The sequence below is a fragment of the Aulonocara stuartgranti genome (genome assembly GCF_965226115.1).
Source record: "Aulonocara stuartgranti genome assembly, chromosome: 2".
Taxonomy (NCBI): Eukaryota; Metazoa; Chordata; class Actinopteri; order Cichliformes; family Cichlidae; genus Aulonocara; species Aulonocara stuartgranti.
In genome coordinates, this window is record NC_138940.1 from 27019211 (window position 1) to 27036510 (window position 17300).

A 17300-nucleotide genomic window follows, 5' to 3' on the forward strand; every position below is an offset into this window, starting at 1 on the left:
GTGTCTGTCGCTTGATAGGACCCAGTTTATTTCCATAGCAGGACACCAGCCCAAAGCACAACTTCAAACTATGTAAGGACTCTTTGGAGAAGAAGTAGGTCAGCTGGTGTTCTTCAAAGTGAGAGGTCAGCAGTGACATTACTGGAGCTCAGCAGCTTGTTCGTATGATATATAAACAAAGTTTGATGGAAAAAATAATGTATTGACTATCGGCTCACTGATTTATTGATGAAAAAAGTAAATTGTAAATTGACTTGTTCTTATATAGCACTTTTTACTTGAGCACTTAAAGCCTTTTATAAAACATGCCTCCTTCACTCAGTTAGTCAGTATCTTGCCCAAGGATACTTTGGCATGCAGACTGCAGCAGCCAGGAATAAAACCACCAACCTTCCAGTTAGTGGAAAGCCCCCCCCCCCCAAAAAAAATGTAATACAGGAAAAACAGTTCGCTTAGCTAACAGAAACCCTTGAGCTTTCAGCTTTCATACATGGCTTTCAGGTTTGACGATAAATGCTGCTGGGGTTCTTGTAGCCTTTACCTACTTACTAGGCCTTCTTTACCTTGGCAGGAGTTACAGACAACATTGACAATTAAGCTCAAATTTTAGCATTTACTCCTCATTTCTTCTGCTTTTACATATTTAAAAATCCCTCACCATGGCAGCTGTGTTTAACAAAGTATTAAACAAACTTGAAGTCCAGTATCATAGCAAAACCAGAGAACACTTCTAACATGTTATAAATCCACTGAATCTAGTTTTCCATTATTTGCCCTTTGGCAGAGCTGCTTTTGAAAACAAATAATTTTCCCTCCAAACATTAACACTGTCTCGCGCCCACCTTTCAAGGTCGGGGTTACTGCGCACGCCCACTTCCCTCTTTTAGAAACTGCCGTTTGGGCTGCAAAAGAAAAAAAAAAAACAGAAGAAGAAAAAAAAGCCTCCCTACCACGTGTGTATAGCTAACGGTCCGCGCGCGCATACTCACACACCTTCCGCACGTGCTAACGTCCTTCCCTTCCCGGCTGGGATTTTATTGGACCAAATAAAGAGACAGCTAAAGCCACGTGGCTGTGTTTACTCCCTTCAAATTTCTGGCGGGATGGTTTTAGCAATAAAAGAAGCAGACTTTCACTATCCCGCCAGTCTGCAGAGACTGTACACGACAAGAGAAGCTCTGTAGTGATAAATGTGAAGTGTTGTTTTCTGGGGGAGACAACATGGGAAATAACCACTCTTCAAACTTGAGCATTCCCTCTGGCTTGTTTGGTTTGCCCCTCTCCAGCAGAGAAAAGAAGCTGAGCTGCAGCACAGAGGGTAAGCCTTACACTTTATTTCTCTGTGTGTATCATTTCAATCTGTTAAATCTTAGTTAAAAAAACAAAACAAAAACAAAAAACATCTGTGGCTGCTCCCTTAGCCATGAGTAGGGGCGTTTTCAGGATTTTTGGAATGGGGTGTCACAGGGGAGATCAAGAGCACAGCAGAGGTACTGCAAAGGAATTTGATGTAGAAACTGGCTTAAAAAGACATGACTTACAGACTCATCTATGGCTCTGGTTCTTGTTACAGAACCAGGACAAAGTGGTTATTATGTGACAATGTGATGATTATTATTAGTACTGCCAAAGTGTGGGCCAGTGCCCCCTGGTGGGTTGTGAGGGTACTGCAGGTGGGCAACACTGACCTAAATTTACTGAACCATAATGAAGTTTGTGTCCCAGTGGAAGGTGGGTCACACGTTGGCCTTATCTGTTTGTGTATGACTGGATAGCATTAAAAATTTGCATTCAAAAACCTGTTGTTTTATATGTATATTCAACAAAAATTTCAAGGAAATGTATCACTTTCTCTTGAATTTTGATTAGAGTTTTTAGGTGGGCCTAAAAACTAGTACTCCTTATGTTGAATGACTTTTCATAATCTTATTCATGATATAACTGGATCGTTATTATTGCTGTTATTATATAATTGTTGTAGCTTTAGCTATAATAATACAATTACTTTACAAAATAATAGGCAACTAAAATGTTAAACTAAACAATATTGAGTACAATGAGTAAAAACTGCATCTGAAATATAATGGAGTAAAAGCAGAAAGCAGAATAACATGGAACTACTTAGTTAAAGTAGAAGAATATTCAACCTGAATAAATGCACTCAGTTACATCCCTACTAGCCCTATCCATGTGCTCATCTAATGGTGTTTAATTGTAAGATATAATAGCAGTACTTTAGATATAAGTAGTGCTTTAGTTCATATATCATATCTTTAGTGGGGGGCATCAGTTATGGGTTAGGTGGCACTGGTCCTCCCCACGCCTCTCTTTTGGACACGCCTCTGTTCACCAGCATGTTTTGATTTGGCAGGTCTTTAGACCACATGACCTTCCTGACACAACCATTTGTGTCTCCTACTGGGATCGTACTAGGAATGTTTCATGTGTTAGGTGAATGTATAAGCCACCGTACAATGGAGCCTTAATGAATGCAGGGTTATTCATAGCACCACACGCAATTGTCCCACAATAATATGAATTCCAGTCATGTTTTCTGGCTCTTTTTCATATACTTTTAACATTAAACTTTGTACTTTCACATAAAACAAAAAAACAACACATTTTGTAGCTGAAACCCTTCTCCAGTGTCTTCACGTTTTCCCCACACCCTAATCAAACTAAACTTCTGTATTTGCTTTTTCAGACAGACAGGAAATGCCTGTTGCTCATATTGTTGCTATATTGAGGTCCATGTGGGCTGAGAGAGGTTAAAAGAGGCCACTTCATAGCTTCCCCAACACCCCCGAGGGGCTGATGAGAAACACACAAAAAAGCTTGTGAGAACAGACAAGGAAGTGACTGGTGGAGAACTAATGTAATCTCGAAGCAAGGAAAATATACAAACTGACTGTGTTTTCAAATTTTTGGTCCCACTATTGTTTCTTTCTTTTTCCTGTATTTATTTATGCCTCTATACATCTACACAGTTTTTTTATTTATTTTATTTTCAATAGACATTGGCATCTTTTTTCTCTTTAATCACGTACATATAAACATTCTGTACTTGCTATGATCGCAGAGGAATGCGTTTTAGAAATGCGCATATGCGCCGCTAGGTGGTGCCATTGTATCATATTGATATCGCTCTATGGAGGGACCCTATTAGAGGGATCAGCACTTCAGGATTGAACTGGCAAGTCGAAGTATGACTTCATTGGACTTTTGTGGACAAGCTGAACTACATCTTTCATCGGAGTCTTTCCCTGGATTAAGTCGCAGCACTGGACAGAAACACTTGTTTCTATTTAAGCATCCATTGTTCATTCTGTGAAGCAGCTGCATGCTTATTCTGCAATGAAGTGCTTCAGGCAACAAATGTGACTGTCTAATGACCGCTCATTGGGTTTTTCCTATATTTAAAAGCTTCACAGAACAAGAGGGTTTCTCTTTATAGGACTAATGGTACTTTTAAAGCATTTAAATCAGCAGAAGACCTGATAGCATCTGCCAGGCTGGTGTTTCAAATTACAATGAGGCGGAGGAGAGAAGTGGTTGTAGAAAAAAAAAGAGCAGAATTTGATTTGTTGTCTTCAGATCTCATGCATGTTTAGGTTGCATGCTGTAGTATGTGTTACAGATTGCCTGCATTTTATATGAATATCAAAATAAGAATGTCCTTTGTGTGAACTTGTTCATTTCCCTCATTCATAACAAAGCTCTTGGGTGGCAAAGAGGGATTCAGTTAAACATTAAGCAGCGCTGACTTTATTTATGACCACTCGGCTGTGCGTGCGCCTGTGACAGAGAGAGGCAAAAGAAGAAAGAATATGAAAGACATTATCATTTCGGCAGTAATATTCGGTGCATATATATCACCTATTAATCATCTTCATTGATGGGAAGTCACGCTGTAAGCAGTCGCCATACATTTTTAATACTGATTTCAATTTTATAAATAGGTCCAGTCAGTTGGTTAGAGCTAATCCGTTTGCGGCTGTTCAGAGCAGTTCCCGGCTCTCATGCTGTGTGGTCTGTTTTCTGTTAAAACACTGGCAACAAACCCCAGATCTCCCTTATCGCAGCCTCAGCTTCCTCCTCCAAAGGTCAAATTCAATTATCTTTCCACTTTATTTTGCTCCTTGTCTTGTCTCTTCACTTCCAAACAGGGGAGAAGGTTTGACTACCTTCTGAACCGTGTGCTGGGATGGCTCCATAAATCTTGGGGTGAAAGCCTAATTTCAAGTACTGCGTTAAAGGGCCTACACTGTAGAAGGGGTTTGCATTTATACTTGCACGCTTATGAGTCAAGGTGTTGGCAAAACGTAAAAAATGATTGAGTCTAAACTTGGATTGTGAGAGCTGCAGAAAGGAGAAAAACATCATAGATCTGCTTTTTTTGCAAAGCGCTACACAACAATGCACCAACATGGATGCATACCTCGTCGAGGCGGAGTCCAAGCAGACTTAAAAAAAAGTATAATAAGGATTGCTTGTCTTTGATGTCCACAGCTGTCTGCCCACCAGCACGCTATAATTCTGCCTTTCACCCTGAAGTATGCATTTGTTGTTGGTGCATTGTGGTGTAATGTCTCATGGATGAGTCTTGGCAGTCACAAAAACATCAACAGGACTTGAGCCTCACTTTCACACTGTGATGATGGACTCTATGTCTCTCTATGACCTAAGTGTAACACTGCATAATACGTGGAAGTGCCTGAAAATGCTATCATACAGACAAAAGGATTTTGTTGTGCAACTTGTAGGCTAGCCTTGGAAAAGGGCTGGTACTGTGGATCTCTGTCTTATCAATAAAACATAGAGAAAAGCAGAAGAAGCTGCACTCTAATTGATAACAGACACACAGTAATTATGTCTCTTGTTGTTGCTAATCCCCTGGGATATTAGATATACTTTAGGAAAGGAAGTTCTCATATTTACAAGCTCCAAAAATAGCCCTGTCATCCAGCACTCTCAGTATATCAGTGTCCTGTCTGAAGCAGGGGCCCTGCAGAAGTTTCCCACACGTGTCACATGAACGATGTCATGACGAGAGAGCGAGGGAGAGAAAAAGAGGGTCATGGAGTAGGAAAGGAAAGAGGGGTTGCTTTAAGGAGAGATAAGAAAAATAACAAGTCCAAAAAAGCCCACCAAATGATGCTAGAAGGGGAGGGGGGTTACGATAAAGGGTGTGGCTGGTGATTGACCCATTGGCTGCAGAGAGAGAACAGGAAAAGGGGAACAGATGGGCGGAAGCACTCAGCAGTGTAGAAGTGTTATAGGGGAACAGAGTGTCTGTGAAATTGACTCGGTTTTCCTGCTTCAAATAAAAGTTTACGCATTGGGGTTTTCTGGCACCCACAACTTCGTCTTTCCTCTCCTGGATAAAATAAGAACAAATTCCAGAGCTGCAGTCTTTACCTGTTACTGGGCCCTGTTGTTTACCTGAAAATTTTAACTGCATACTGTACATTGTAACATCTCACAAGGTCCTAGACATGATATCCTCTTACAGAGTTCCCGCTGGTGCGTGCCTTTCCACGGCAGTTGTCTTTGATGTCCGACATGCAGTTTGTCTTTGGAGTTGGGCTTGCGGATAGCAGCTTGTGTCCAGTTCAGCACATTCCAGCTTTGCTAGATTTTTATGACAGTTGAATTAACAGCTACATTTGAATGTCAGATGCTGGCCACCTTTATATGATTTAGAGAAAAGAAAATCGAAAATATTTTGTACAGGGGGAAAAAAATCAACATGTTAGTCATGAAATCTACAAAAACACAAGATATGAGTAGCTAAATTGTATATATCAAGATGTCATCAGTTTCTCCAAATATTTTTGTTCAAAACCATGAGTTTACTTTGAATAAATCAAAGCGGTCCTTTGCTTTCACTCTGAAGTTTAGAAAGTTCATCATTCATCTGTCTTATTTTGCGATTAGAAACAAACAAAAAAGTAATTCTCACAAAAAAAATAATCATTCTTGCACTTCTATGTGAGAAAGGTGTTTATTTTGGCATTGAAGTCTGATTGGGTCAACCAAAACAAGATGATCTGAATCGCAGGAAAACTTTGGCTGCCTATTTGTCTTAGCGTCATGTTTGAACTACAGTCACAGTTTTGCAAATCTGTCGTTTATTTTTCTTCTGCTTTGTCTGGAGAGACAGTGATAAGATGCAGATACCCGGCTAGCCAGTATAATTTTCTGTCTTCATATTTCCTGAAAAATTCTCTCTGTTTGTAGAGTATCAAATATATAGTTGTAAGAGAAACCTCTGTATAAACACCTGAATCACATAACAAGAGGGGTGCCATGATTTTTGTGTCATTTGCTGACTGATTTGATCATTTTTTATGGACTCACCATCACTGATCTGTTATGCTGTGCATCTCACTCGTTGATCTTGAAGTTATATCTCAAGCAGCAGGAAAGAAAACAGCCTAAATGTGCTCAGTGAAGTGCATCCGTCCCAAACAGCATGGTCGCTAGCAGAAGAGTCAGTACGCACACCTTAGCTTCAAGCTGCACCATGGGAACTAGGGATGGATGAAAGCTGTTTCCCTGGAGACCTGGACAATACGGGACCTGCTCTGTAATTAGCTACACCCACCCGAGTCAGCAGCGAGGCAGGGAGCATGCCTCAGCTCAAGATGTTTCTCTGACTACATGTTGCTGCTTTGTTTTAAAATAGTGGGGGGGGAAAAAACATGCAATGAGGCAATAGGGTAAAAGACAAGGACATAGCAGCAGGAAAGGAAGCAAAATGGGCAGCTAAGATTACAGGTAAAATATATAAAAATGTACTAAAATTGTTACTTTTATTGAAAGCAGAATGATGTGATTCTCCGTTGGACTTTAAACAAAGACTTGTCATGGACTGTATATAGACGTTAAACACAGCAACTGCAATGTGACCAAATGGTTGCAATGTCGTAGTTTGAAGACTTTATCATGAGTCATTTGAAGACTGTCAATATTTTGTTGTTATAGAGCCAAATGTGACCATATTTGGACAGGAATGTGGACTTCTAAGTTATTTGCTCTTTAATGCTAGCAAAAGTATTAGCCTGATAGCATTAGCCTCACATAGACAAAGAGATGTGCTAGATAAGTAACATACAAGTAAAATGAAAATAAAATTGGACTCTCTGTTCATCTTATCAGATGATTCCTTTAAATCATGCTTTGGTCTTGTAACTGTAAGCATGTTTATTTATACTTTATGGAGATTGACTCAGTTTTGGAGTAAGCCTCAAGTGGCAATTTCAGGAACTGCAATTTTTGGCACTGGTTTCCAGTTTTCCTCACCAGAGGTCTCTGCTTGATGCTGCCATCCGCTAAACATTTTAATGATATTAAATTTGCTAATTAAACTTTACCGTTAAAGTAAAGATGTGCTAGTTGGCATGATATGTGTTATAAGACAAACTCGAGCCTCTTCATTTAAGGGTCAGTGAGCAGAGCTGCGGGCCTTCAAACTGGCCTAGATACCAAAAAGAACAGCACGTTATTACTGAACCTCTGGTGCTGCTAGTGGCTTGAATTTCTTTTATGACAGTTGACACAAGTGACTCATGCACCCAGAACTAGGGAAGGAGAGGCCTGACTTATGTGCCCCCTGGAGTTTCACTTATATGTCCTTCATGGTGCACAGTCCAGTGGAGAACAAAAACTGCTTTGTGTTAGAGCCTCTGTTTTAGTTTGCTCAGATGTTTTTGATCGGGGGATAATTTTTTTTGGGAAGTGGTTAGAATACACAAACTGTGGTGAAATCACAAAAATAATAGGCATCTATCATCAGCCATAAGGTGAACCCAGAGGGAGTTTTACTATTTTGATAACATTTAAAGCTCAGGCGCCGATAAATTAGGCATTGACCGGAGCAACAAAGTAGCTTCTACGACTTTTGACATGTGCAGAACACTGTATTTTTTCTGCCTTGTATGGGAAATTTTCAGCAGAACAGTCCTGCGTATCACTCCTAACCCCCAAGAGAGGGCCAGAGAAGGGGCAATTAGTAGAAAAACAGGAAAGCTAGAGTTACAGGGAGGTTACCCTACATGCAGCTTATGTCTGTCATACTGTCTCTGGCTACAAACTGCAGAGCAATGGAAAGAGATGAGTGCTGAATGGAAATATGCATTTATGTAATGCAGTAGCTGTCTGCTCCTCCATATGCCCCTCTCCTTTTGGACTGTGAGACAAATCAGGTGGACCTTAATGGTCAAAGAAATGCAATTCCAGTAAGCTGAGATGCAGTGCCAAATGTCAATAAAAAAAGAATGCAGTGATTTCCAAGGGAAAAAAAACATAAGCCCACTTTTAAAATTCACAATAAAACACTTATAAAATGTTTAAACTTAGAACAGTTACTATTTTAAGAAAACAACAAGGTCATTTTCTATTCATGGCAGCAATATGTCTCAAACAAGTTGGGAGAGGGCCATGTTTACAACTGTATAGGATCTCCTCTTCTTTTAATAACTGTCTGTCATCTGGGAAGTGAGGAGATCAGCTGCTCGACTTTTGTGAGAGGAATGTTGTCCCATTCTTGTCTAACATAGGATTCTAGCTGCTCGCTGCTCCTGGGTCTTGTTGGTCGTATTTTTTGTTTCATGATGGGTCAAATGTTTTCAGCTGGTGAAAGGTCTGGACTGTTGGCAGGCCACTTCAGTACCCGGACTCTTCTACTACAAAGCCATGCTGTTGGAATAGGGGCAGTGTGAGGTTTGGCATTGTCTTGCTGAAATATGTAAGGACTTCCCTGAAAAAGATGGAAGCATATGTTGCTCTATGACTTGTACTTGTGCCTTTCAGCATTGATGGTGCCTTTCCAGATGTGCCAGCTGCCAATTCCATAGGCACTGATTTCCCTTTATAGCAGAGATACAGGCGTTTGAACTGAGCACTGATAACAACAATTTCAAATTCGAGTCTTCTAACCACGGATCGGTTTTCCAGTTTGCCTCAGTCCATTTTAACTTCGTTTACGTACGGCTTCGTATGTATTTCTTTGCATTGCCTGGAAAACTGGGTTCACAGGCAGTGACTTCCATGACGGAGTGCTTTCATCGCTTTTTTCAATGCAGTGCCATCTGAGGTCCCGAAGATCACGGGCACCCAGTACCGATTTTCAGTCTTGTCCATTCCGCACAGAGATTTCTCCAGATTTTCTGAATCTTTTGAAGATATTTGACAATACACGATGAAATATTCTTTGCAATTTTATGTTCTGGGACATTATTCTGAAACCGTTGGACATTTTGTTCTTTGCAAATTGGTGAACATCTGCACATCTGCCTCACTAACACTCTTTTTTTATACCTAATTGTGTCACTGACCTGTTGCCAATTAACCTAATTAGTTGTAAAAATGTTCTCCAGCTGTTTGTTTTTAGTACCACTTACTTTTACAGCCTTTCGTTGCCTTGTCCCAAGTTTTCTGAGACGTGTTGCTGGCATCAGATTCTACCAGACATGAAATTTTTCTTATTTTTCTTAAAATGAAATAGCATAGCAGTTTATTAATCCCACCGGGGGTAAATTGTTTTGTTGCAGGCATAAAAATGTAAACACAAAAGATAGAAAATGCAGACTCATAAGTCCAACTAAGGCACTCAAAGCATAGTTTTAGATTAGATATTCCAAAGTTAAAGAATACAATGTACAACAGTATAAACAAGATAATGTAAGTGAAAATAGTCCAGCCACAGTTTGGACGTAGCTTCTGGTGAATGTCCTCCTGTGGCTGTCCAGCGTGAGATGTTCCAGTATCGACAGTAACCTCTACCAGAGAGTCAGACTTCACAGCCACAACGTTACTGGCCTTGCAGATCAGTTTATTGAGTCTGTTGATATGCACTACTGTCAATCTGCTGCCCCAGCGCACCAAAGCACATAGGATGGCACTGGACACCACAAGAAATCCTGAGCAGATGGCAAAGGACCTCAGTCGTCTCAGAAAGTAGAGGCAGCTTTGGCCTTTCTTGTAGAGACTCCGTGGATGGATATAGGGGTCACTGGTGCTCTGGTCGACCTCATGTCCACAACCTTAGCCCCTTCATCTTTTTATCAGTTTTAACATTTGATATCTTTTCTATTTTCTGTTATGAATAAATTGAGAGTTTATGAGGTTTGCAGATCATTGCATTCTGTTTTTATTTGCGTCTTACCCAGTATCCCACCATTTTCAGGATTGGGTTTGACGGCTGCTGGCTGTTGTTCCTGTGTCTTTTGTTTTGTTTTTGACTTCATAGAAACTTTTTTTCTCGAACTGAGAGCTTAGCCAGGTTTGTTGCTGAACCTGGGCTTAGATCTCATGTACACTGTGACCGACATGGTAATAATAGCAAAAGTATTTTGTGTCATAACCTCAGGGTCTGCCCTCGGTCATCGAGCCCTTTGTGGTCAAGGTTACTGGGGGAGCGGTTTGCAAACAAATGAAAGGAAATATCCAGCTCTAACTGTAACACACAAGCCTGTATGTCTCCTATAAAGTCCACATTATTCTGTCATGTCATTTAAAGCTTACCAGCACACTTCAATGCTTCACAAACTGAACGCTCCACTTTTCAGGAACATTAACTTTAATAAAATGCTGCTCCGGCTTTAGCGAGACATTATATTACGTGATGAACACATGAAAGGGAAACTACATAAAGGCATGGATTAAAATGGCAAAATGGTTGTAGCTGAAAAGTCCCTAAACTTGGCTGCTCAGCAGTTTAGTTCCCCTCAAACCACTTGAGTTTCTCTAATGAGATTGTGAATTCTTTTCCGCTGAATAGTTGAGAGTGAATCAATTTAGAGGTTCGAATTTGGGACCCGGAAGGCAAATTCTGACAAGCCTTAAATTGCTTGGGAGGTAGTTTGCTTTTGAATGGTGTCATAAACTCTAATGATGTTAAGAGGCTTAATTGGAATTTTCTTAAATATAGCTTTGTTGTTTAATACAGACCACAAGAATTCACTGCCTCACTTTTGTAGCCCTCACAGGATTAATGTGAATATGGCACGGGACTTTACACAACTGCGGTGCAGCAGTGGAAGGCTGCGGGTTGACAACATCTACCCGGCCTTTCAAAATATGATCCCTTAAAAATATATTTACACTGCGGTGAGACCGGGTTGGTTATAAACGCACATATTTACACAGACCTCTGTTTATTGGGGCATTATTTACTTTTAATCTTCACGAGATCCCCTTTTATTTTTCACCGTTCTTCAATGATGATTAAAAATATATGGCTTTAGCTCGTAAATTTTAGTGCTCGACAAAAACATCTCTTTCTGGAGCATGCCTGACAGACTGTGTGGAGTGAGCCTGTGGCTGTTTGTGTGGAGTCATGTTAAAGATGACAAAGACCTTGACCCGGGCATCAATAAGCCTTCCTATTCCTCTTTAGACTGGAGACCAGTCTGAGATCCGATGAGCCCTCTGACAACTGTAGTTTTCCACTACATCAAATAAGCTACAGTCTAGTAGATTAAAAGATGAATGCATAAGGAACACATTAAGATTATATGTCTACGCAACACAGTGTGTGTGCTTTTGAAGACTTCTCCAACTTATACCGTAATGGAAATTTTTTGTAAGGGTATGAATTTCGCATTAGGCAATACCTTAATTCGACCACCGTCTTGAGCCACACCTGAATCTGAAGACAGTGTGCGAGAGGCTAGAAGACGTTCTCGGCCAAGAGTATTTCCTGCATCTCCTCTGGTGGTGCATCCGCTCCTCATCCCAGAGAACATCGAGACAATAGAACAGATGGAGGAAGAAGACTGTCTGTGCATCTGGTTAAATGCATTGAAAGGACATTTTTAGCAAGCCTCCCACTGACAGTGAGGCCTGAAACAACATGGAGGAGCCATGACACAGCTTCATGTTTCACTACCAGAAATTAAAATTTAGTAAGATGTAGCAAATTTTTGTGCATCTAAAATGCTGAATAACATCAGATTTTGTTTTTCTCTCAGTGCCGCCTTGCTTCTGCTTCCATTGTCAGAGTAGCAGAGGTCATTTAAAGCTAGGGCCTGACATGTTACATAATGTCATGATTTAGACTCCCTCAATGGAAATTGAATCAGGAAATCCCCCCCATACCACAGTTACTATGTCCTTTACCATTATTAACATTACTGTGTCATCCACTCTTCGCTTCCAGCTGTGGATTTCAGCCATGTGTAGCCCACCTTTCAAGATTTGCATTCCTTTAACTGTCATCTTTCACCCCTTTCTTCATATATATGTATAATTAGGTTTTAGTTTTTTTAAATTATGTATAGATAACATCATTTTTAAAAAGCTCAGATTGTCAAACGACTGCATTACACTGCATCATCTTCTCAATTTACACCACTCGTCAGTGATTCACTACCAGTGGTGTTTTTAATTTACTGAAATGTGAAATTGCAAAAGTGAAACCAAGCATTTTGTCTTCTTGAAACTACCACAGCATTCAGTCCTATGATCTGAGGATTTTGCAAATTAAAACAGTCTGTGAGGGCACCAAGCACATGGCAAGAACTCCTCCTAAAATGGCTCCAATTAAAGGCAAATGCTGCACAGTTGCTTTGATTTATAAAACAAAACAAAAAACTGTATCTTTCTTTTTTTTTTTAAACGTTGAGTGTTTCATCATCTACGTGAGAGGCTTTTTACTGACACAATGGCCTTGGCAATAGTTGAACTCTTACTGCGTTTTTTGAAAAGCAGGTGCTTGACTCCAGTGGCCCGTTAAGAGTCGACCTAATGAAAAGACAGGAGGACACATTGGAAACAGATGTGAATGCACCGTAGTAGAAAACAGTGCACAAAAACAAAAAAGGTGACCAGAAAAACATTGTTGTATGAATGCGGCTTATTGTGCTGGCCCATGTGTGTTTGATGGAGATGGTTGTGTTCACATTGAAGGTGGGTATGACTCACTTCATCCATTAGATCAGTGGCTGGGGTTTGGACAGCAGCCCTCCCCCTGATACTGAGACCACCACACACAAACCTTCCCAAACAGCCATCTGCTCAGCATTTCTACACATGCCTTTGAATCTTTAAAGAGATTTAAAATACTGCAAACGTAACACTTTGCTGTCCAAGGACCAGTCACTGCGCTGCTCTGCATGGCAGCAGTCGCGCTGCCGCGGGCCAAGTTTCCTTGAGCAAACGAGGCATGTCTGCCCTCCTCCTCTGGAAACAACTTGATTCGCTGTAGGAGCCATTGATATCACTGCATTACACATGCTTAATATCCCATTATTATGTATTTTAGAGCACACCGTTGCTCTAAAGATGCAGCTTTTCCTCTGGACTGTATGTCGCTTCAGCTGGCTTTGCTGGTGTTTTCCGCTCTGGATTAATCCACGTTCGCACCTCGCACTCACTAATCACACCAAAATCTCAAAAGCTTGCCAGTGTACATGGCTCCTTAGTGCCACAGGAAAGTGTATTGAAAGCCAGAGCTTAAAATAAATTTGATGTGAAACAGCACATCACCTCCCCCCAGTTAAAGCACTTCTGTTTGATGGGCCAAATTGTGGTTTATGCCAGGTGTGCGTGATTAAGGTTAGACAGTGGTCTTTGAGTTAATAGGGAAATGAACAACAGTCTTACGTGTTAATATCTGATGTTCGGTTAATGCCACCTCAGTTCCTTCTTTGCCCCATGTTATAATTATTACACCCCTTAGAGGACTTTGTCACTTATAGTTAAACCAAACCATTTCCAAATGCAATAGTGCTGTTTTGTCAAATTCTAACACTGTTACCAAGGAGAATGTGATTTATGCCCCTTTTGGGACCACAGTTTTTTCACTACATTGATTTGGTTTAGATTATTTTTTTTAGCTCTTTAACAAAAATATGTTGCTTCATTGATTTTAGAAGCCACATCTTTTTTTTTTTAGAATTAGGAGAAGGTCATAGTTTAGTTAGAGTGTAACTGGTACACTAAAAACTACACTGTGGGAATACACAGTGTGTTTACTCGTATGCAAAATCAAGTAATATGTATATCGCTAAATACAAATACACCACTCGGGCATAAAATTATGACATCCCGCCTGATATGGTCCTGGTCTCACTTTTGATTTACCGCCCTGACCCATTGAGACATGAACTCCACTAGACTCCTGAAGGTGTGCTGGGGTATCTGTCACCAACATGTTAGCAATAGATCCTGCAAGTCCTGCAACTTGCGAGGTTGGGCCTCCGTTGATTGGACTTGTTTGTCATCCTAGAGAGATGAAGGATTGGATTGAGATCTGGGGAATTTGGAGAACAATTCAGCACCTCAAACTCATCCCTGTGCTTTTCGAACCTTTGCTGAACCATTTCTGCTGAAAGAGGCCACAGCCATCCATGAAAGGGTGTACATGGTCTGAAACAATGATTAGGTACATAGTATATAAGTGTAGCAGCACGAGGTGGGAATAAAGTAAATACTCTTCACAGTTTAAAAGACAACGCCACCCTGGGAATTTCACCCAGAAGAATACTGGAAGTAATACTGATCACCAAGAAGGCACTTAGGTTTGTTATACTCAGCACAGAGACGAGGTTCGATGATAAAAACAGTTTGACAATTTATTAATAAGCAGCATGCATATGGCCGCTGTCCACGCTGACTTCCACTTTAAAAGGCTGGCAGCAGCAGGAAAAGAAACCTCGCGACAGGAACAGACAGTAAAAGCAAAGCAGCAGCACTTCAGTTAGCTTAGCGTTCTGTAAAACTAAGGCCCACACTTCCTGCAAAGCATAGTAAGTATTTACTATAAAAGAACAATAAAAGGCAGAGATCGTAACAAAACTGAGTAAACAGCGTCACGAATCATGAGCAGAGTGGCTCATAGGAGGCTTCTACAGCTACGACCTAAAAACAATACCTGTTTACCACCAAGTAAGGTAATGTACGCACTACAATGACAAAACACCTTCCAGCCGCGATGGAGGCTTCAGAAGGGTAACCCGCAAATGATCTCTGCAACACCAAGGGAAGTCAGGTGACCAAAAAGGAGATCACAGGTAAGCGATCCAGGAACGCTCAAATGGCCGCTATTTATAGTAGCGCCCCCCTAATGCGTCAGGCCGAAAGTGGGTTGAACCGAGAAATAACATTCATCCTGCCACATGACATAAGTAACATCCACATGGATGGCAGGACCCAAGGCATCACACTGCCTCTGCTGGCTTGTCTTCTTCCCATAATGCATCCTGGTGCCAGGTGTTCCCCAGGTAAGTACAAACACCCATCCATCCACATGATGTAAAAGAAACAGTCATCCATCAGACCAGGCCACCTTCGATTGCTCCACGGCATGCATCATAATTGGACGGAGATCAGCATGGGAACCCTGACTGGTCTGCAGCTAACTAATTTACATCCTTATATTATGCCTCATTGGTGTATATGACATTGAGAAGGGGCATGTGACAAGTTAAAACAGTGACCTGATGGCTCTGTTATACTCTGGGAAGCAGTTTGCTGATATGCTTTGGGTCCATTTCTCAGTTATTCAGTGGCTAATTATCCAGTGCCAGTGGTCTCTTTGAGGATGACAATGCTTCCATTAAAAGGACACGAGGAGTCGCTGCATGACTTAATGAGCATTAAAGTTATGTAAATTATCTCTTATGGCCTTCAAAATTACCAGATGTCAACCCAAAATTGGACACCTGTGGCAGATTTTAGACTGATGTGTCAGATGACGTTCTCATCCAAACACCAAATGAGGAAATATCTTTTGCAAGAGCGGTGTTTAATCCCTCCAGTTGAGAGTCGGTGCCAAGGCTCATTGAAGTTATCCTGGCAGGATGTGGTGGCTCAGCACCTACTAAGACACTTTGTTGTTTTTTCCCTGTAATTTATCATCCATTTGTATTAGGGCCCTGTGTGGAAAGATTGATGATGTCATTTTTTAGGAAGGCAGTTTCTAGAAAGTGTATTTCCCCAAGTATCGCACAGTGGATATTTGTGCAGATGCCCCACTGTTTCTGCAATGATTGTGCAAAAAACGATCCTAAAAAGTACAGTTCTTTTTCTTTGGAGCAAAGTGAGCCTAGTAATCATGATGGTTTCATTAACACCCTGTAGTCTGCACTCACACAGTACATCAAGCATCAGGGGGAAGTAGCAGCACTTGTTCCTGCAGCTCTGTTGTGTTTACAGTTAAACTTGATTGCAGAACTCATTGCAGCCTCATATTCACTTCCTTTGTTAATCCCTTTGCAGTAGCAACTCTTTTTTTGGAGGCAAGGGTGAGGGCAGGGGGAATTTCACTTCTGCTTCGCTTCACCCCCTACACCATTCACCAAGGCGCTTATAAGGAGCCACCATATCCTGCTAAAACAAACAGCATTGAGGAGCAAGAAACAAACGCTTTTGTCTTTGAGTTATATTTAGTTACAGTCTGCCTTCACCCAAACACCATCTCACACAAGGCTTGCTTGCCCTCAGATTGAGTTAGATCAAATATGACCATGTTGTCATCTACCAGAAACCAGCGGCACTTCTCCCCCCATCCCTTTGCAAATTGGCGGGTTGACTGTGCTGACAGTCAACCCGCACACACGAACCACCTAATTCTGCCATGCTTTCCAATTAGTCACTGCCATGATGGTGACGTCTAGGACGTATCATTTGCGAGCATAAATATTCATGCATTTCCATTTCTTCAAGAACAGATTCTGTTCATGATATTTGTCACACTGCTGCTGCTGCTGCTGCTGCTGCACCTCGGGCTTCTGTAATGCTCATGCTTTCCTAGCTCCCCCTTCACTGATGTTCTGATTCCTACAAGCCCTGCAGGCCATGGCTCCTCAGAGAGCAGTGCGGTCCAGAAGACAGGAAACAGCTTGAGAGAAGCACAGCAGTCAAGGCTGTGGGAGGACAGAGGATAGGGTGGGGAAAAAGGGGATTTCCTCATACAATGCTTGGACTTTTATCAAAAGTGTGGAATCCTTATCTGCCGTGCACTCTATGAGTGAGTGATAAAATCTGGGTCGCTCCCCTTGCCATTGGTGTGTATATTGCTTTAGGGTTCTGTGATTTACAGTTTTGCTATCTATCAATCTATCTGTTAACTTTATGTAGATTAATTCACCCCCACCCCCTGCCACTACTACCGCCACATCCGTTAAACAGCCATGATGGAGTCATTTTATTGTTGCCAAACTTTCCAGCATGCAGTTATTATATGCAAATATCTCAACAGACTCTCCTTTTGCATCTCTATCAAACATACTGTTTGTCTTAAAGGCTACACGCCCACGGGGCTTCATTATAGCGGTGATTAAATCACGATTAAT

General features: G+C 41.2%; 1 protein-coding gene across 2 annotated transcripts in view; it reads left to right on the plus strand.

Moving 5' to 3' along the window:
- Nucleotides 1-650: 650 nt before the first annotated feature.
- neurl1b (neuralized E3 ubiquitin protein ligase 1B) overlaps nucleotides 651-17300 on the plus strand; it is a 28110-nt gene continuing 11460 nt past the window's right edge. The window contains exon 1 of one of the 2 annotated variants that reach the window (XM_082550488.1): nucleotides 651-1318. In XM_082550488.1, coding sequence (XP_082406614.1) covers nucleotides 1222-1318 — 97 coding nt within the window. In that variant the 5' untranslated portion in view covers nucleotides 651-1221. The remainder of the gene's footprint in view (nucleotides 1319-17300) is intronic. The other variant, XM_082550487.1, reaches the window with a different exon arrangement.